The 21,118-nt window shown below is 38.1% G+C and overlaps 1 protein-coding gene across 1 annotated transcript; it reads left to right on the top strand.

Annotated features, from left to right (window-relative positions):
• The first annotated feature begins 445 nt into the window (after positions 1-445).
• Positions 446-20,513, top strand: NREP (neuronal regeneration related protein). Its single transcript, XM_084225211.1, has 4 exons — positions 446-683; positions 2,178-2,240; positions 15,451-15,528; positions 18,895-20,513. Exons 2-4 carry the CDS (start codon positions 2,238-2,240, stop codon positions 19,015-19,017), a joined length of 204 nt encoding a protein of 67 aa, XP_084081337.1. The 5' UTR covers positions 446-683; positions 2,178-2,237; the 3' UTR covers positions 19,018-20,513.
• Positions 20,514-21,118: the final 605 nt, after the last annotated feature.

The raw sequence follows: 21,118 nt of genomic DNA, 5'->3' as shown, positions 1-21,118 counted from the left end.
CGCCCCGCAGCATCGCCCCCGGCATCGCCCCCAGCATCGCCCCAGCATCGCCCCCGGCATCGCCCCCGGCATCGCCCCCAGCATCGCCCCGCTCCCCGCAGCCGCTCCCGCAGCGGCGCTGCCCCGGCGGGGCTCGGCCGGCGGCGGGGCGGGCGCTGCCCTGGGGCTCCCAGACAGCGGGGGGAACGCGGGGCTGCGGATTATTGCAGACTAAGCAGTCTGGCGCTGCAGCATCGTGCGGGGGGAGGCGGGCGGGCAGGGGGAGTGTGTGTGTGTGTGCGTGCGTGTGTGTGTGTGTGTGTGTGTGTGTGTAAAGGGGGGATGGAGCTGGCAGCTGGCCAGCTACCGTCAGAATTAGCTCATTGTTCAATATAACCAGCGCTGGCAAGCAAAACCCAGCCCGAGAGAGGGAACGGGCGGGAGAGGGGGGGTGCGGGGGGGAGAGAGCGAGAGAGCGAGAGAGAGACTTTCCCCCAGCCACCCCCACCCCTTTTTTTCTTTTTTTTTCTCCGAGGCTGCACTTTGGAAGAGGTGCAGTCATTCTTACCCACACCCCCTACCCTCTCTCCACTCCCCCAACTATAAATTCCCTTCTGTAGCATGCTGCCCTTTTGTAATCCACATTTGTGTTTCAGATCATGTAGAAAGGACAGAAAGTGAGCAGGGAGCGGGGGCTTTTGTCTGTAAGTATATACAATTCCAATCCACAGAATTTAATTTTTTTTTAGTTAATCCCCTTTCTCTCTCTCTGTCCCTCCCTTTCCTCCCTTTCTGCTTTCTTCTCTCTGTGTTTCTCTGTTTCTTTTCATTTCTTTTTGATTTCTTTCTGTCCTTAGCCGGACTTTGCTGCAGCTTGGCTTTCCCCTCTCGGTGCACATTTCCAAACAGGCTTTTTAAAAGAAAATGAGAAAACGTGCAGTATATGTGTCTAACTCTTTGTCTTTGTGATTTAAGGCTGGATTTCTAGGCTGAGGATTTTTCTGCACACATGCAAGGGGAGATGAGAAGTGATTTTCTAAAATGTTTTCCTTTTTCTGGGTTTTGCACTACGCAAACACCAAAATGCATTTTTGAACCTAATGCACTTGGCTTTGTTAGAATGCGTGCAAGGCTCTAGGACAGGTTTATCATCTCCTTTCTTCTCCCTTGTAAAACGAATCTCCCTCTTCTCCGCCCTGACACTGGATTCCTCTCAGGCTGCTGGGGTTTATTTTTAGAAAGCAGTCATTCTTGCAACAGCCTTCTGCATTTTTGCATGTGCAGCAGTTAAATTTTGGGTGGTTCTTTTGAGAAAAAAAAAAAAAAGGCAACAAAACAACAAAGCCAAAACAAACCATGTTTTGCTGAACATGTAGTGACATGCTACTTCTTTCAGACATTTCTGTGTATATTTATGGATATATGAATTTGCACTTTTAAATCCAATATGTATGTGTGTGTTTGTGTAAACATATGACTCATACCTAATTATATTTCATACATAGATGCTATAGGTGAGAAATATGTAATCAATAGAAGAGAACTTTTAATTTTTGTTTCTATAAAGAATGCTGATAAAGGAGATATGCTACAAATTCAGTCCATTAAGAGCGTGATAATTTAAGGTAAATGAGGTAGGACCTACTCTTCTTTTTTTTCTCTCCCTGTTTGAAATAGGGGGTGTGTGTGGAACAGAGAGAGAGGGAGAAAACTGGAGGTTATGTAATGCAGTGCCATTTCCAAAAATACCTACTCTCTGGGCTGTTACATTGTGTTATACTTGTTCCTTGATTGCAAAAACCCACACTTAGTAGTATGCCTGGGAACAATGGACCACAAATTACAGTAAACATAGACTGACAGGTTTTTGTCCTCTTGACTGATTTTTACCTGTGCTAACCATTACGTATGGGGCTCTTCAGAAATATACCCAGTGCTAAGAATAGCACAGGGTTCTGCAAATCCAGGTAGCAGGGATTCCTTTGTCCTATATTTAAGCCTATAGACCACTGAAGTGCAGAGATGCATGATATATAAGCATATGTGTGGTTAGAATAATTTGCATGACTTTAATCTTAACCACTGAAGCTTATACTTGGTTCACTCACTGTTATGCTGGCAAAAAATACCTTTTAACTACTGTGACAGTTGGAATTACTTCTTTTTTTCATTTTTAATTTTTTTAAAATTGTTTTCAGATTGTTCCCCTTGTGCTACTTGAGAGAAACTGCAATCCCAAGATTTATCAGAACCCAAAAATGGTAAGAATTAATTGCTTTAGCAGAGTATCAATAATTTTTTTGTGTCACTACAAACCTTATTTCCCTCTTCCCAATACTCATTTATAAATAGGACCTTCATGCGACATAGTTTTTGGGGCTAAGGGGACTTGTCATACAATAACTGATGTACTCTGAAAAGTTCCTTATGTTGCATCTTTTATTTTCTTGCATTTTTGAATAAAAATCTGAAATCCGTCTCTGTGCAGTAAGGCTTATTTAATTGAAACAAGAAATATTTAACTTATTGTGAAAAATACACATCATAGCACATGTAGCAATACATGCAGACAAAACAATATCCAGTAATGCCAACACTGACACCTTCCTCCCAAAATGAAGAAATAGGTCATTGCACTTTGTAAGTGAAAGAGATTTAATGTTAGTCTGTCAGGGAAGTACATAAGGTGCAACCTAAATTTTCTTATTAGGTTAACCTCCTGAAAACACTACCATTCTTTGTGACACATAAAAAAAATGTTTAGGCCTCAAACCTGACTGAACTTACAGGCACTTGTTTGGAATGTGTTTAATAAACAACGACCTCTTTCCTTCAGTGCTAATTGTGTTTCTATTTCTATTGATTAAAGCCCATTTTTTATATTCTGAGATACCACCGCTAACAAACTCCTGATTTTAAGGATATGCATGTAAAAATGGTATTCTCTGAGAAGGACTGTCTCAGACTCAGGAGGACAAAGGTAACAGTATTTTTTTTAAAAAATGCTCAAAGTAGGCAGATTTTGTTCAGACAGTTTTTTATCCTATAGCATTCTTAGCAGAGGATGCAGCTACCTCAGAATCATATCCAAATAAATGTACTGGCAAAAAAGTGATATATTTTGGATGCTACAGGATAAAATCATGATCAATGATGTTAATGTTAATTAGTACTGAGCAATGCTTTAAGTAACATTGCATAGGGTGTACATTAGCAGAGAATATTTTCCCCAGTATGAGGTTCTGAGGGACATGCTCTTATGAAGATTGGGCTAATTGCATTAATATTATCCCTGTCTGGTTCTTTGGGGTTGTTTTGATATGGGGGAGGAGTGATGATCAAAGAATGATTAAAATAAGCAAATACATGCTCTGTTATAAAGGCTTTGTTTTTGTTTTTGGCTCCTTGTTTTATATCATTCCTATCTGCAAAAATAAACTTGCAAATTCTGGAGTTTTAGTCTATTCTGGAACCTACTTTCATCAAAGTGCTTTGCTCATCTGTGTATAAGTGAATAGAAGGGGGTGGGGAATTAAAAGGGAAATGATTCACTTAAACTGTGAATAGAAATCATGCTAAAATACATGTTGTTCACACAACTGTGGAATATTGGATAAGGCAACTGTTTTCCTACCAACACCAAGGTGACAATCAGCCCACATTTTAGATGCTATGCAGGCTGCTCTGTGCAATGTATGCCTATTACGGAACAAAAGATTATTTTAAGTTTAGTTAGGCATAAAATAGCCACTGATTTCTACCAGCAGATGGTTCTATAAATCTAGCAAGGTTCTTGTAGTAGTCAATGAAATCAGTTTTATAAAGCCAGTCTCTGGGCCGGAACACAAAATACAACTTAAAGCTAGCTATCCAAATGCAAAAAATAAAATGCTGTTACCCACATGTCTAGTCCCACTGTTTGCTTTGCAGTGTAACATAAATACAAACCTCATTTAGCTGGTTTTAAAAGTTCCCCTTCTCTTTTGTGATAAAAATTAAAATGTACTGTTAGGTTTTACCCCAGCTTGCAAGGATGTTTAAGATGTGATACTTGGCAGAATCTCTTCTTCTACCACCACCCTTTCCCCCCCCCTTTTTTTCACTTCTGGCACACTAACACTGAATGTAATTCTAAGTCAGACCAGTGACATACTTTCCTTGCAGTAGTGGACACGCTTGTCTTTGGCATATTTCTTCTTGTATTTACTGCAAGTATCGCTCTAACCATTCTAATTTACAGGAAATACTCTTCTTTGCATATTAACACTTTCTACACACTGAAATACATGACAGTGAAAGTGCTTACTTTGTTTTAATATCACAGTGTATGCAAAGGCTCTACCCTGCTCTCACTGGTCAGTTAAAATTTAGCTACTGTGTTTCAGTAGACTGAAATAGATGTTAAAAAATGGGTAAAAATGGCCTTCTTATTCCTTTGCCAGTCTGAAAGTTCATTAATTATTTAGCTAAGCTTACAGTAAGATTTGAAATTACTAGAATAAACTTGTTCAGTGAGAACAAATGAGTTCTTGGTTTAACTTCACTGTCTTACTCTCTTAGTTTCTTAATTTTCTTTTCTCATAAAATGTTTCTTAACATTTTAAACAGTAAAAGCAAGTTATTTTACACATTCGTTTTCAATGCTGCTTCTCCTTTTCCTGGACTTGGAATTAGAATTACCTAATTAATTAATCAGTCTTTCTTGCACCTATTTAATAATAATATCCTCAATTTTAAGAGGAACAGAAAAACAGAAGAGTGCACTTTCTATTATTCTTACGATTTTAACTCATGAACATTTTAAGCCATTTTACACAATAATATTTGCCATTTGAAGATCTGTCCTTACTTCTGCATAACACATTTCCTTTAAGTGCCTACCTGAAGGAGGAAAGAGCCTTTTATATTTATGTACAATGTATAAAATCCTGAGGTGACTTAAGTGGTCTTTTAATTTGAAATGCTAGAACTTCTATATACTACCTTCATGGCAAGTGCTGAGTGTTATGAAATGCAAACTAAAATTTTACTTAATACTGACTAAAATTTTGGCTGACAAGGGGGAAAAACCAGTTCTAACTAAAAAAGAATTTAAAAAAGGAATTTGTTTTAATTTTTTTTCTGCCACCTCCAATCATTGAAAGTGATCCAATAATTTAAATAAAGGAACATGTTAGAAGAGTAGGAGTAAGGAAGTCTTAATTCCAGGTTTCTGTGATCTCAAAGAAGGCTCCTACCAAAACAAGGAAAGGGTTGGGTTTCGTGTTGTTTGTTTTTGTTATGGTAAATATTAGTTTTTAAATAAAGAAATCAGATCATCATTTTAGACAGTTAGAGAAGTGGTCTGTTTATTTGCTTTCAAAGCACTCAGGTGTGTCCTTTTCTCCTTCTTGTGGATTTTAAGTGAAGTTCTGGGTGTTAAGTTAAGCTCACAGCGATGCTGCTTAAAGAATTTAAACTAACAATGCTAATAAATGTGTATATCAGTAAACAGATCCTTGAGAATTCAATTTCGACTTTTCTGAAAGTAAACAGAAGATAATGTAGAGCCAATCATTCATTTTCTCCTGACTTACCACAATGAGATGTCTTTCTTGTCAGCATTTCTCACTGGTGTGGAGTCCCTGGGCTGGCTGTTGTACAGTATAGCTGTGTCATCGCAGAGCAAAGGGCTCTGGAAGTAGGTCATTCGGGCTGAATGCTTCCTGTCCTGCATCCTTGCCTGAACTGCATCACTTCTGAGGTTATTCTGTCCTATTTTGCCATTTACATTCCCTGCATTTTTTAGTCTTACTTGGAGGAAAAGAGAAATAGGGGATGATGACCTTTAGGAGTGAGAACAGTTTGGAGAAAAGCCCTTCTTTTTTAAGTCAGAGGGAAAGAAAAGACAGCCTGCATCTGGCTGAAAAGAATCACCCTCCCATTTAGTCTTTTGTTTGTGTGGGGATTTTTCTTCTAGTTTGTGGAGAAATTTATAATATCATTTACATGAGGTGAAGATATTTCTGAAGAAAATTTTGTGTTTAAAATTTCATCCCAGTTTAACCATTACTAACCTTTTTTCAGGGAGTTACATGCAGGTGTCTTTACACATCCTGTAATTTTCTGTGCCCCTGGGCTGGAACAGCTTTTCATAATTTTAGGATTATTGTGGAGAATGGAGTCTAGAATTGGTCTGGCAGAAAAAGGCATTATTTGGAAGCTTTTATGTGCTCTGAGGAAAAGGGAAAAAAAAAAGGCAAAAAAACAAAGCAAAAGGAAAAAAAAGCAAAAGCCAAAAAAAAAAAAAAAAAAGGCAAGGTAATGAAATGAGACATTATGTCCAGCCTATTACTAGATGCACATTGGACAAAAGCAGCTCTTGGTCTGGCATGAGAAAACTCATACCTGGTTGATTATTACCAAGCCTGGTACTGGAACTGGGATTGGAGTCTCCTTTATGGTAAGTCAGAGCCACAGAACCTGCAGGACTGTCAGACCCTCTTCTGTTCCTGTATAGCATGGGCAGAATTTGGTCAAGAGAAGTAATTGTGAGGGTTGAAACCTAAATAGTTTTGGCTATCTGAACGTGTATATTGTGCTTTTTTATTATGCTTATGTAATGTGCATGTTATACATTGTGTGCATTTTGCATAGGGGTACTGGATTGCTGAAAACTCAGGGAGAATTAATGCTTTTCCAGATTACAAAGGTTATAAGCAGAAATACAAACCAGTTTTTGCAATACTTCTGTCAAGCCACCTGTTCAGCTGAGCAGAAAGCAAACCTTTACTTGTTTATGGGTAGAAAAGCAGAGTTTTTAAAAAAAGTAATTTTTGCCCAAAGCTATGGATACTGTGGATATTTCAGTGGTAGAGCTCATATGCACATGAAAAGACAAAAGCTTTTTATATACTTTTTTCTACTCAGTCAGAAACATGCTCTGGATGCTAAAATTTTGCTACTCTGCCCCAGCATACTCTATCTGAAATGAACAGTGTTGACTCATGGAATGGAAGGTTTATGTAATACTAAGTCCAGGAAAAATCTTTACTAATTTTTTTCTCAAAGGCAGAAATTTTGGAAAATCAGAAATAATATACACCTAGTAACACTACAGATATAACATTGGTTTTTTAAGGCTTGGGATCTAGTGCCATCACTAACAATATTTTTGCTTTTTTTCTGGCTTTGCTATACTGCTGCTTTATAACTGAATTCTGATCCTTGTATATGCTGAAGAGATGGGGAAAGGGGGTCACTTAATAGTTCTAGAACAACTTTATAAACATAATTCAGTTGGCATCATTGACCAGGGCAGGATATTTTAATAAAAATAGTTTTATCTATTTGTATTTTGGTTTTATTTCAAATATTTATTCACCTAATTAAAACATATTAATTGAGGGCACAATCTTCAAAGGTGAAAAAAAAATTATTTCTAAATGTTTAATGTAGAATGATAGTATGAATCATTGTTTGAGTGTTACAGGCAATTCTATTTGGACTTCTGGTCTGGCCAATTCACAGAAGCAGTACTGAATGAATCCTTGTGTACCTGTTGCTGGGAGGATTCCTGATGTTTCCTTCTGTAAATACTGCATTAAAATAAACAAACAAACAAGTAAAAACAACCCACCCTCAGAATAAATAGAATTTTCTTATCCTGCAGGAAGAAGTGTCTCTGGAATAATTTTGTAAACAGTAACCTGATTATCTCTACTAGGTTGGCATACTTAGGTGGGAAGAAAGTTAAAAAAAGTTCTAAGAAATCTGGGCATCCTCGCTGGAGGTGGTAACTGCCTTGGCTTATTATCAGAACACATGATCAGAAAGAACCCCTGGCCTCTTCCAGCACTGATGTTTAGAAGGCACACACTGACACCTCGTAGCTACCTTAGAAAGGTCAAGTTAGAGAGGAACAAATCTTCTTCTTTGCTTTAAAATGACTGCGTGTCTGTGATAAATCTCCATCACAAAAGAGTATGAGTTTACACAGCTCCTTAGATGAATCCCAGAACCCACAGCTATTTTATTACTTTTAGCCTCCAGAACATCCATTTTCTGCTTTTGTGTCTGGAGTAGCACTTAGTTGCACTACTATCTGTCCAATAGAGGCTGGTAATAGGGAGGCTGCAGGTAAATGTGCCACAGTGCTCTCAAGCACTTGTTAACAATCAGCTGCCCTCATTACATCTCTTTTAATGAGGTAAGTAAGGACTGGCTCTGCAAGGTGGTTGTCTCTCCCATTTCCAAGAGTATGGCTGGGGCTTTTTAAGACTTGCCTGCAAAATGCTGCTTGGGCAAGGGAAGGAAGGGCTCTGCGCTTTGGGAAATGCATCCCTGGTTGGATTTCTGCTCATCTTTTTGGTGTTTGGGAGAAAAAATGTTGTGGTCCAAAGCAGCCGATTGAGCCTTCAGTAAGTTACAGCATTCAGGCCATTATTGAGAAAATGTGTAGGAAGTTTTAAGAAATAAACACTTATTCTGGGAGACTGCTTGGTGTGTGCATTTTGTACACCCCAAGTGTGAAGGGCCAGGTCTCAGGGGGCACACAGGAGAGGTGTTATTCTGGTCTATCTCTGTCCCTATTCTTGACAATTCACTACTGGCTGCTGTTCTTGCTGGATTTTCCCTTAAAGTCAAAACTTGATAAAATGAGGACACTGGACGAAATAGACTTTTTGGTCAGCCTCTGACCATGCTCCTTTTCTTCCTCCTCGGTAGCTCAAGTAATTTGCCCACGTTATGTATGAAACTACTGAAAAACTACTATGCATCCTTTGGTTCAGAATTTTTGTTGCCAATTTTTTGTTGTGTATCCAGCCGAGCTTATAACAAGAGACTTTCTTATGCATCTTGTTCTGCAGTTACCATTAGATGTAGGTGCAAATAGTTACTAATTAAGCTCTACCTTATTGCACTTGAGGAGCAAATTACAAACTCCTATGTAATTAACTAAGAACTAGAGTATTATTTCAGCTCTCAGCCTTGTTGTTGTTTTTTCTGTCTGTTGCATGTTAAGTGAAACAAAAAGAAAAATACTGTGGTACAGAGGCAAACAAAATAAATATGTAGGGTTGTACTGGGTTCTGAGTTAGGTTTTCTGGATGGCTGATTTGCTTATTTTGATTTCTCTGATGTTTTGCAGTTTTGGAGAAAGACAGAAATTTACTGGAGGAACAAAGTAATTTGCAACCATTTTATTGCTTGGTGGAACTTTCCACATAACATACATTTGTTTTTTATTTTTTCTGAAATAAATGTATTCTTTCTCTTTCAAGGAGTGCAATACTCTGGTAATAGTTTACTCTTAGTAAAATTCATTAATTCAGTAAGAAATTGGAGGAGCATTTATGACCATGTTCACAATGTACTGTTTAATGTTTTTTCTCTTAGTCTTTGTATGCATGGTAAATATTAGCAATGTTTTGCAATGACTTTTGTGTATTAATGAAGTAAAAAAGCAGCATGACACTTGTAGCACACAAGTGGGACCGATCCTAACTGGTACAGAAAAGTGAAAATTGATCTTTCTTCCTAAAAATTGCATTCAGGTGGCGTTGGGTGGATTTCTTCCCAGGGAAAGTTAGAAAGTGTTTTCTAGAACTAACCTCATTCAATCACCTATGTTAGAATACAGCTAAAGCTTCTGTAGAGGGGTTCTTATTGGATAAAGAATTGTGCAGAAGTCTTATTTGTAAATACACATATAAAACGTGCAGCCTGTATATGGATGAGGATAGGAATGAGTCCCTTGAAGAAGCTGATACAGATAAGCCAGGGTAGGAGACTGCACAGGAGCAGATGCTTCACTGTGACCTCAAGAATAGATGCTTAAGAACAGCAAAGGAAACAACAGATGACAATGGGTTTACAGGAGAAGCTTTTCAAGGTCGCTTCCTTGTGCTGTGTAGGGAAGGAGTAAATGACATCCTATTCTGTGAAATCTACAGAAATTGCAGAAGAGATGCAAAAGGACTACAAAAATCACCAAGCACCTAATAGATAAACTTTGTAATTCATTGCAGTGTGGAGAGGGGGATGCAAGGAAAAGCATACTCGTCTCATTTAGGCCTTTTCATCTCTATGTGGTTTTGAGTTTGAGTCATCAGATGGGGAGGAATAAAAAGCAGCAGCAATATCTTCCCCGTGAAAAGGCAAAGACATCAAAAGATGCTGATGCAGAGAAGTCAAAGGCAAATTCAGGTGTACAGCTGTCTTGCCATGTTCTGCTGATATACTGCCAAGTATTAATTATCATTGCAATGGCAGATAAAGTCTCACAAAGGTGTGCCACTTGGAGCAATCCCAGCTGCAGAATCATGATGTGACTCTTCATCAGTTCTCTCAAACCATTCATCTAACCTTTACTTTGTGGAACTAACCAAGTGAAATAAATGTAAATTATTGGTTTTCCCCACTGTTTTTTTGATGTTCATAGCACTGATGTGAAAACCAGGGATGACAAAAAATCTGCTGCTCTGACAGGATACAGAAATCATGAAGTCAGGTTATTTGGGATGGCTGTTGCTGCACCTCAGGCAGAGGCTCAGACTCGTGATGCAGAGACACTCAAAAATGCAAACAAGTTCACAAAATTGTTAAGCCTCACATCTGCTAAATCACACATTCACAGCATTTTTAAATTATTAAGCTAAGGTAATGAAGTTGCAGTTTAACTTGGGCAAGTTTGGTTTCTGCTGTTTCTGTAGGGAACTCTTCCTCAGTGAGCCTGTTCCAGAATCAGCCTATGGCAACAGCAGCCTCCCATTTCATCATGAGTACAGCTTCTTAAATATAACAAAGGCTCATCAAAACTTCAAGGACTCACTGAAATAAGGAGTAATGATGAGTACTCTTGATGTAGCTTTGTCCTTGCCCTCTCCAGAAGATCTAGAAAATAAAAGCTGTGACTGATAGAGTTCTTCTGTCCAACTAAACTCTCAAAAAAGCAGCGATCACTCAGCTGACAGTTGCTGTATGTATTAAATCTTACATGCTAGGTTAGGAACACAGTGGATATTTGTATTTTGTACATTCATAATGTTCCCCTCATAGTCTTAAAAATAAATTACTGAGGATGGGAGCATTAGTTTACCCCTAGTACTGAAGCAAAGGCTTTGATCCTAGCACAAGCTCTCCCTCCAGTTTGGTTTAAAAAGAATTAGTGAGGTTTTCATTCACAAAATTATTTATTTAGTGTTTGAGCAGTGGTGCAGTAAGATGGTTTGTGCATTTGGACTGTGATTGTGGGATGTTGGTTAGAAAGAAAATGTTTTACTGCAGTGGGAGGCATTTGGGGGAATTGAAAAGTACATGGTAGGATGTGCTGTGAAACGTTCATCTACAGCTCAAACTAGCTGGCAACTAAGAAATTTTAAAGAAATGTGGGTACAAAAATGAGAAGCAGTGTTCCTTTTTGCTTGCACAGCCCACTCTCAGGAGGAGGGTGGCCTCTCTCCCTTTCTCTGTTCTGGATTAGGCACACGGGGCACTCAGTCCTCACAGCTGCACACTCTCATTTTAGTGCTGCAGAGAGAACCTGCCTACCTCTTTCTTTCTGTCTTTCTCACACACACCTCTTATCATTCTACTCCCATGTTCCTCAGCATGTAGCCATGTGTGTCTGCTATTACACTGCTAATCCAAATAGTAAATATTTTTCTGATCATTTTTTTTTCCCTCTCCTAGGTAGGTTACTGCAGAATTATTGGACATGGTCTCCTTTTATTTGGAATTATGATCTACCGCACTTGTCATCATTTCCTTTTTGTTTTCATTTCCCCCTGCCTCAAAATTGTTTTATAAGACAAAGAGGTTACCTGAAGCTTCTCTAAAAGGTGGTTGCTGATTTCCTCAGAGCAGTTGCTCTTCAAAAAACTTTTAGTTAAGAAATCAAGAGTGCAGTTGAATACCATTCTACATCCTGAATAAGACTTGATTACAAGAATTCAGTTGTGGTTCACATGGGAGAAAAAAAAGGGGGAAAAAAATAGAAAAATAATTACAAGGGTTTTCTCAATTGTTTCTTAACTATAAAAACCTTGTGAATGCTTAAGAGGAGTATACTCATTTTAGTAAGTTTAGCATGCCATAAATCTGGGGGTTTTTTGCTCTTGATGGATTTATGTGAATGTTTGAAAGATGCTCTTAGTGAATAGGAATAAAGAGTGGGTACCAAATCAATTTTAGCATTTTGATGTGACTATTAGAGTATGTTAAGCTCAGCTCTGTTAAAATTATTTTATGTATCTGTTTTAAGGCTTGGCAAAAGATTGCAGTCCCCTACCATTGTTCTTTAAGAAAGCATGGCTTAAAGTGAAGAAAAATCCAGGAATTAGAATTTTGAAATGTTGGTAAAACAAAGCAAGATCAAAAGAGTTTCTCAGTCAGTCTGTTGGCCAAAGGAATAAAGTAGAATCTGCTGGTTTTTAATCCTCCTGGTTTGAGAAAACCCGAGCTGAAACAACCCAAAAAACTATCAGTAGTTCTGGAATCAGCAAGATCTGGTAAACAGACTAGGCATTTATTTCCCCCCACTTTTGCTCTTCTTTAACATTAAATTACATTATTTGTATCTTTTCAGGAGACTGGTGGCTACAAAATTGAAAATATACTCATAGACATCCCATAATTCCAAGTTTTCAAGTTGGCCTCAATGTTTAAGGCAGAATTGCGTGTTGTTGTGTCTCAGGTAGCTCTTCCCACATCTGATGGTTCATGGATGGAGCTTCCTGGCTTTCCTGTCTGGCTAATGAGGATCAAACAGTGAGGCTATCAATGTGAGTCAGCATCATGCAGACTTGTAGAAACTGTGCTTTTCAATCCACCCTGAAGCTCAGTAATTCTGTTCTGAATCCTGATACTTTGGTTATTTAAGCCAAGCCTGCACTTGCATAAGAGTTACACAGGAAGTACTAGGAAATGAAAATTTGGTGTGTATCAATGGAAGCATTTATTTCAAAGTGTTTGCTTCATGCTAGAAGCTGTAATGTTGTAACCCTTACATCCTACTCTGTAATGGAGCGTTGCTTTCCTTCCTCATAGCTCATCTTGCAGTGCCTATATCAGTACTTTTGAGCTGCCCAACTGAATTAATGTTCTATGTGTTTTTCTAATACCCTAGTTATCAGTATATTTGAACTTCTAAGGAGCTTCTGCATTCATAAAGCACAGCAAGATGTCATGGTTTGTTTTATATCCATTTTTTCCCCTCCTTCTGGTGAATTACAGTCAATCTAAAGCAGACTTCTCTACATCAGCATCTTTTTTTCCATTCCAGACTCTTCCTCCACTTGGCCAGATTCCAAGCCATGATTCTCCAGCCTATCAGCATTGCTCCCAAGGCAGATACCTAAAGTCCTTTGTCCATTCAGGACTCTGGTACAGGCATAGCAGAACAGTAACTCCATGTGAAATAGGTCCATGTGATTATTATCTACCAATATGGGCCACAGTATTTGTTTTTGAAGAAGAGAAAAGGATATTATTGAATTCATTTATTTTTTTGACAGAGAATTACTGTGGAAGATGGTTTGGGGGTTATGTGGGGTGTTCTGCAGGTGGTGGTGGGTTTTGGGGTTTGTTTTTCTAAACCCTGGAGCATAGTTGTGAGCTCATCTTACACTTTGCACCTTTTTCCTCCTGCCTCATTCCCAAAATCCACCCGCGAACTGCAATTCCTCCAAGTTTTTATGAATTTAATTTGAGGAATCCTTTCTTTTTCATCTAACTTCAGGTGCTTATTTTATTCCTACCAGGTTGTTAATAGGGATAACACGGCCCATAGTCTAAATACATCTCAGACTCCATGGAAAATATAGAAGTTTGTATCACGATAATGACTAATTCAGTATTCTGATGCTTATGTGATCCTCCCATATACATTTTGTATACTTTGCTGGTGTGAACAGCATGTCCTGTGGTAGAGCTGAACTCCTACTGCTATTTCCCACCACGAGTTTTCACAGAGAAAGTATGACTACACAATAAAATCAAGACATAATTGCAGAATGAATAACAAGTGATTATAAATAGCAACAGAAAAGCTCAGAGGTTACTTGGTATCTTTCATACAAGTGTTCAAATATTCAGAGTGAGCATTAACTGAATTCACAGAGTGCCCTGTGCTACACATTGGTTATTTTATGTCAAACACACCCAGAGAGCTGAACTGACTTGTCTGAGACCTCAGATACGAAAAAAATCTGTTGCTTTAATCCGTAGAAAGTACTGTTTGTACTGCAGAAAAGCACAGGAGATTGTACAAAGCTGCCTTGAACTCTGTGTTTTAAATTTCTCTCCTCTGTGTTTTTCTCCTCTGCATTATAGAAGAGTTCAGTATTTTCTGTTGGGAAGAGGATTTAAATACTCTTCCAATATTTTCTCCAGGATAGAACTAGTCCAGTTTTGACAGCTGATAGTCAACATGCACCTCCCCAGAAATGAAAACTTTTCTTATGTTTCAATATAAGCACAGGAGCAAGAGAGTGAGTGAAACTGGCCCAGTACTTACTTAACTGACAATGAAAGTTTTGATTTCTAAAGTGCAAACAAACCTGAATGGTGCAATTTATAATGGCTAGCTCAAAACACTGACAGCTGGACATCCTGTCATCATGCAGAAAGAGTTCGATTCACCCAACACCAGGAGCCCAGGAGAAAGACCCAGCAGTAAAATAAATTTAAGAATTTCAGCATTGTGTGTAACTTGTACCTGACCACTTCAGTATTTCTGAGACTGAGATGAAGAGACATTCCAATCTTCATCTTGAACCTGGGAGGCATTATGTTGGTATTTATTCTCTTATTCCACTGTGGTCAGTGCCCAGCTTTGGATCTTCCCCATCTTACACATAAAAATTTTCATGTGGATGTTGTAGGACAGCACCTTAACTGCTAAATCCTGCTGGCAGCTACTTTATTGTATGTGTTTCATAATGTGTTGGAATTTCTTTTACGTGGAAAATGCAGGGAGCTAACACGGAATTCTAATTGTTTCAATGATCTTACAAAGTTATACATTCTATTTCACCAGTTGTTGGGAAAGGAAATCAAAGGTGTGGTGCTCTTGTCACCTACAGTCATCAGCAGAGATAATGAATTTCATTAAGCAGCCCTTTGCCCGTGACCCGTGGCAAAAGGGAATGGACAGGTTTTCTTACAATATCCTCTGCAAGTTCATTAGTACAGACATTCTCTATAAAAAAATTATTAGAGATATTAAATATATGTATATATCCTATACTCTTTTAATTTTTTTTTTCAGTACCTGCTGAATGTAGATAAACATAAAACAATATAGTTGGAATGCTCTAGAGACAGATGTTGCCATGGGTACAAAATATATGTACTAAACATTAAACACCCTGGGCCAAGTTCTACTGACATTAGACTTGTTTTAGTGACATGGTCTGTCACATGGACACCACTGCTTTTAATGAATCTCTCTTTGTTGGTAAGATCTTGTATATGTTTATGTCCCTACAGGTTTATCAGCCAGGTTCAATGATTTGGATAAGCCAGAAGATCTTTCCAACCAGCTGTGGGGATGGGGGATTTCCAAAGGTAAAGTTATTTATGTAATTTCCTTCGTATAATAAATAGTTTGCTAAGATGAAAGTTTTTGGGAAAAAGAAATTAAAATTGAAAGTTCAATGGATTTTATTTTACAACTATTTCAAGAAAGTAGCCAGCTCTCCTGGTTTCATCACGAGTCTCATGTTGCTCTGTTTTTCTTAAAGCCTTGGCTCCTTGCACCATGTAGTTAACTGAAGAGCTCAATTTTCATTTTGTAATTATGTTTTTAGCCTTCAGGCTTGCAGAAAACATGGAGTTTTGTTGGCTGCACACCAGAAGGAAAACATACTAATTTTCAAAGGCTCATATTTCTTAAGCCTGTCTCTTGATTTTACAAGCTTGACTTCTGAGTTTTGAAGGCTTGATTTTGGCAATGCTTTCCTAGCAATGCAGATGAAAAAGTCAATGATAATGCAGCAGGAGGAACTGGGTAGTGTTGCTTATCTTTTATTAAGTGTCTTGCTTGTGGGTTGCCTGGCTTGAGTAACAAGCATACAAAGCATGGCAGTTTTCATCTGAGTTTGACAAGAAGTGCCACATCCAAAGGCAGAAGATGTGGCTCATCAGACAGCATTAATAAGATTTTATTCTGTTACCATTTCTGGTTTAAAAATGTGAAACTGGACATGAAATTTCAGTAGTGAAAGATAAAGATTATGCAGAACCACAGGATGTACATGTTTCATTTCATATTCCCTTTCAATTACTGGCTCAAGCAGGTAAGTAAAGAAGACAACACATGGAAAAATGTTTTGATGAAGTTTCAGTTAATAACTAGGCTCCTGCTCATTGTTAACAAAACTGCTACTGTTCCATATGGATAGCACTATATTTTCCTCTACTCTTTTTCCTCTAAAAGGAAACTTCTAAAGTTTATAGGTGGGGTATTTGCAGCCTCATATGCCTGCCTGCCAGTCTTTAAACTAGGATATATGGCAGTACTGTGATTCTTAGCATTCACAGTATTCCAAAAGTTCAGCTGAGAAAGCTGGTGGCAGTGCCAGAGCCTGCTTAATGTGCTCTGCAGGGTCAATCTTACATCAAATGGATTTGCTAATTTTATGAATCAGCGGTGTGTTAACTAGATGATTTTTATTCAAAATGTTAAGTTAGAAGCTTTCAGTAAGTTGTCATTCATCATTAAACAAAGTTTCTCCCAAAGCACAGGAATGAAACTGTGCACTATGTGCAGCATAGCAACAATGCTGCATTATATTGGATTTATGAATAGCTGTGGGTTTATGCTCTACACAGTTTAAAATAAAATGTTCTCAGGGATAATGGTTTCTCAACTAGCCAAAACATATTATAAATTTTTTCCCCTTTAAAGTTACTGGATTCCTGCTTTTTTAATATAATTTTTGTCCTAGCCTTTATGCGGTTCTTCAGAAGATATTTGGCATGTGCTGGTACAACCACCACTTTGTAGAACTAGCTCCAAATTTTATTTCACAATTGACATTCAAAAGCAACTTCAATATTAATTGCACATAGTCCAGCTTCCAGCAGAGAATCATCTTTAACAGAAACTGTGCATCTTTGGAAATTTTTTTCATTTATACTATAAAATTAATTAGGATAAATTGGTGAAAAAAACTGCAGAAAGTTTTCAGTCCTCCAGATGAGCACTTTTATCTACTCAATGCTAAATAGCTTGAACTTCTGAAAGAATAAAGTAAAATACAAAGATTTTTTTAAAACTATTATTTGAGATAAAAGTTTTTTGTTTTGTTTTGGTTTTGTTTTTTTTTTTAATTTTATTTTCATGCAACAAACAAATATAAAAGGCTTCAGTTCTTAATGACAGTTTATTTCCAGACGTAGAAGGGTCACATGGGACTTTATATCTCATGATTGTATGGCAGGATTTCAGGACTGAGATTGTTTTCACAGCTGAAAAGGAACTGCTCGACACAATGCTTTTGGAAATTTGCCCAGACCTTTGGTCTGTGTGGTGTGCCTGTTTGCATGTGTAAGTTTCTAGTTTTCCCTTTGTATCCTGTAGTGATACACAAGTAGCAAATTTAGTAAAACAAAAATAAGTAAAAATATAATCATGAGGATGGAATTTTCCAGAGTACTGTGAGGAAATACATTTGTGCAGTCACTAAAATTTAAATGTTATTTTCTCATTTTGAAATTCTTGCAAAATACCCATATTGGCTCTAGCAAGTACACCTTACAACTCCTTACCCTTCTGCATACGTTCTGACCAAATTCTGCTCCTTTCCTCCATTTCTTGATGCCCCAAAGGAGCTGGTCACCAGCTATCCTCTGGAAGGGATTTTGCTCTGTGCTCAGCCTGAAAACTGCTCCTGTGTGCAGTGTGGAACCCCATGGGGAGTTCCTCTACCTAAAAGCAGAATTTATCCTATACACTGTGATAAAGACAGCGGGAGAGCCATGGGCTTCATTCCCAGCACAAGTAAATGTAGCAAGTATGAACATCCCAGTGAAAATTCTGGGTTTGAAGAAAGGAAAATTGCTGAAAATTGCACTTTATTTATGATTGGGAAATTGCCATGTGTTTAATTGCTAATTCAGAAATTCACATCAGAAAAAAAATGAGCTTGGAGAAGATAATTTTGATTTCTCAAACAAAGAGAGATATTGAGCTTATGTGACAAACACATCCCAAACAATATGAGCAATAAAACACCTTTACAATTTTCACCACTTAAACACAAAAATCACAGATTTTCTTTTTCCTTATCTTAAGCTAAACAAAATGTTTCAGGTCCCATAGTGACATATAATCAGCAACGTACTTTAGGCATGTTCTTAGCCTCTAGGCTTCATTTTGAGGCTTAAAATGAAACACATATTTAAATGCTGTTTAAAAACTTTGCTGAATGGGCACAATTAAAATGCGTGGTTAACAAAGATCTATCTGAGGCAGCTGGCTCATATGGCAAACCACTTCCTTACCTGCTCAGAACAAGAAAACACTGCAGTGGTTTTAGTGTGCTCTTTTTGGTGGATTAATATAGGGAAGTGACTTAGTAGTGTATGTTGGTTGCTTAATTAGTAAAGTTTTTTAAAAAGGAGAGGTCTAACCTGGAAAAAGTTCCCGTAACATTAAAATGATCTTTCATAAATAAAATGCACTTTTATGTTGGCCCTTTTGCATTTTTTACTGCTAGGACACATTCGTTCATGACCACGTGAAATGTTTTTCTCGGATGCTGCAAGAACTTCCTGGTTTTCAAACAGCCCTTTGTTCTCTGTGGCATCAGGCGCCTCAGCCATGTTCAGCAGATGAACTAAAGCTGGTGAACTCTGGAAACTTTAGGGCGAGAGAAGGGAGCACCCCACCGAACAAAGCACAGCTAATGCCACTTTTCCTCTCCACAGGGAAATCTCCCCATCTCCAAGGAAGTGAACCGCAAGAAAAGTGAGGCGGAGGGGGCGCGCCTGGCTCCAGCGAGTGGCTATGGACAACATTTCACCAAAATCAATTACCTCTACTCTTTTTAAACATAATTTCTCCATTCGTATTACATATGATGTATGGGTTTGATGAGGTCATGGTGTCATATATTGGAAATTGTTTCTGTGTAAATCATCAAGTGTAAGAAGAAACTATGGGACTCTGAGCCTTGCTTTAGAGAATAACAGTGGACAAACGTGTACCATAAAAACTAGTTTTTAACATTCTAACTCAAGCGAAAGCTCTCAGAATTTCACACTGTGAATCCATGTTTACAAACATTACAGGTGGGCCCTCAGGCCTGGTTCTACCACAGCAATGTCTTTCACTACTCAAACTCCACAGCTCACACACAACCGGTAAACCACTCTCTCCATTTCCACCAACCCAAACTGCTTCTTGCAGAGGCTGAGAGTCCCCCTTTTTTTTCATTTAGATGTAACAAGCCTAGTAGTTTATTTTCATCGATTGTCTGTATATCTCTATATTTTATCCATGTACTCTTTTGATGTATAGAAGTAGTATGAAACTCATGGTTTCCTTGTGGTAAGTGATCGTGATGCTGCCACGGGATTTGAGACACTGATGAATGGTGCTATTTTGGACTTTAAATATGCTCCTTGGCAAGGTAGCTCTGATGGAGTTATTTTTTATTTCCATGTTCTGAGAGGGTGTTGGTACTTTGTTTTTCTGAATGTTGTTCTTTAGACTGGACTGACTTGTTTACTTGTGTCTTCAGTGTGGCTTTCTTATTCAGTGCTGTAGGTGAGTAACTACTTATAGTGTACAAGTGAGGAACTGATTCCCTATCAGTGTCCACTCACAAACATGCAGTTATAGTGGGAGCAATCACAAAACTGTAATTTTCGTAAAATCTCCCTTCTGACTCCTATCCACCTTATGGAGAAAGATGAGCAATAATTTTCCACCAACTTCTCAAAATCTCTTGATTTTTGTCTTTTTTTCTTACAAGCCTTTTTTAAAGAAGGGACAAGTTTTAATGTCCTCTTCAAATCCATAAACTAGGGGATATAGTAAGAAAAATACAGCAAATTTCTGGGAAGAGAAGTCCTAAAGGGGAAAGAGTACATTTCCACAGTACTGTCAACATGTGGAATTTACATTTTTGTTCTTGCTCCCAAACTACTATAAATACAAAATAACACAAACCACAAAACTAAGCAGTATCATCTACTCATGGAGTGTTGTTGTGTTAGACACAGTCTGAAAGCCCACCTTAATTTTTTATATAATTCTGTCTTTTAGCTATTCCTTTTACAGGGCAGGCCTTGTTCTGAACTGTCTTAGCTTCTGACTGTTAAATACCAATGCATGCACTGCACTTCTAGATTTCTTTCCTTTCCCTACCTTCTGCATCCCTTCCCTTGTACACTCACTTTATTTTCCAATAGAATAGATATGTCTGCTGTGCTGTATATAGAGCAAGAAGTAATATTCAGCAGTTGTGGCATTTATGTATAGTTGCAGTTGTGTACTGCTGAAAATGCAGGCTTTTGTAACAATGTGATCTTTAATAATGCAAGTACCCAATGTATTTTAGCTATTTTAGTAGGATTTGTTCAATAAATATGCAAGCTCTAAGGGTGGCTGTGATGTGTCTCATTCCTTATACAACAGGGGCAGGGCTCCCGTTACCAATTGTTTTCACCTGTTCTTTTCCTGAATCCTGAGGTTTGTTTCAGGACTATCTGGTGAAGTAAAAGGTAATTCCTTTTTCTGCTTGCTAAACAATAGCTATGAGGATAACTTAAATGCCAGACCTGGATCTGGGAAATGATAGCTTGCTGGACAATGGCAGCCACGTACGTGGCTTCCCACACTGCTGAGTGGCTGGCTCAGATGTGACACTCAGTGCCATTTTTAGTAGCCCCAGGAGGACACTCTGGGGCTGTGCATGGCAAATACAATATGTTTCATTTTCTACTTCTGGTAAACTGAATGAAAAGATAATTTCCCTTGTGTGGTAATTTGGTTTAAAATAGTGTTGGTAGAGTCCTCTCTTAAACACACTTCTTAATTTATTTTTTTTTTAATTGGTGGAAAAGTAGCACACCCATTGCTAAGTTTTAGAGCATATATTGGTTTCATGATAGTACAGATATAGTAGAGACAAAGGTTATTTAGTAT

Source organism: Fringilla coelebs (assembly GCF_963513975.1).
Source record: "Fringilla coelebs genome assembly, chromosome: Z".
Classification (NCBI taxonomy): Eukaryota; Metazoa; Chordata; class Aves; order Passeriformes; family Fringillidae; genus Fringilla; species Fringilla coelebs.
Note: the sequence above shows the minus strand (reverse complement) of the source record. Positions and strands in the feature narration are given on the sequence as shown.

Excerpts from the sequence above, each read along its gene's own strand:
- NREP (XM_084225211.1), top strand. Across the intron at positions 15,529-18,894 it reads GGGATGGGGGATTTCCAAAG|GGAAATCTCCCCATCTCCAA; the intron begins GTAAAGTTATTT and ends TCCTCTCCACAG.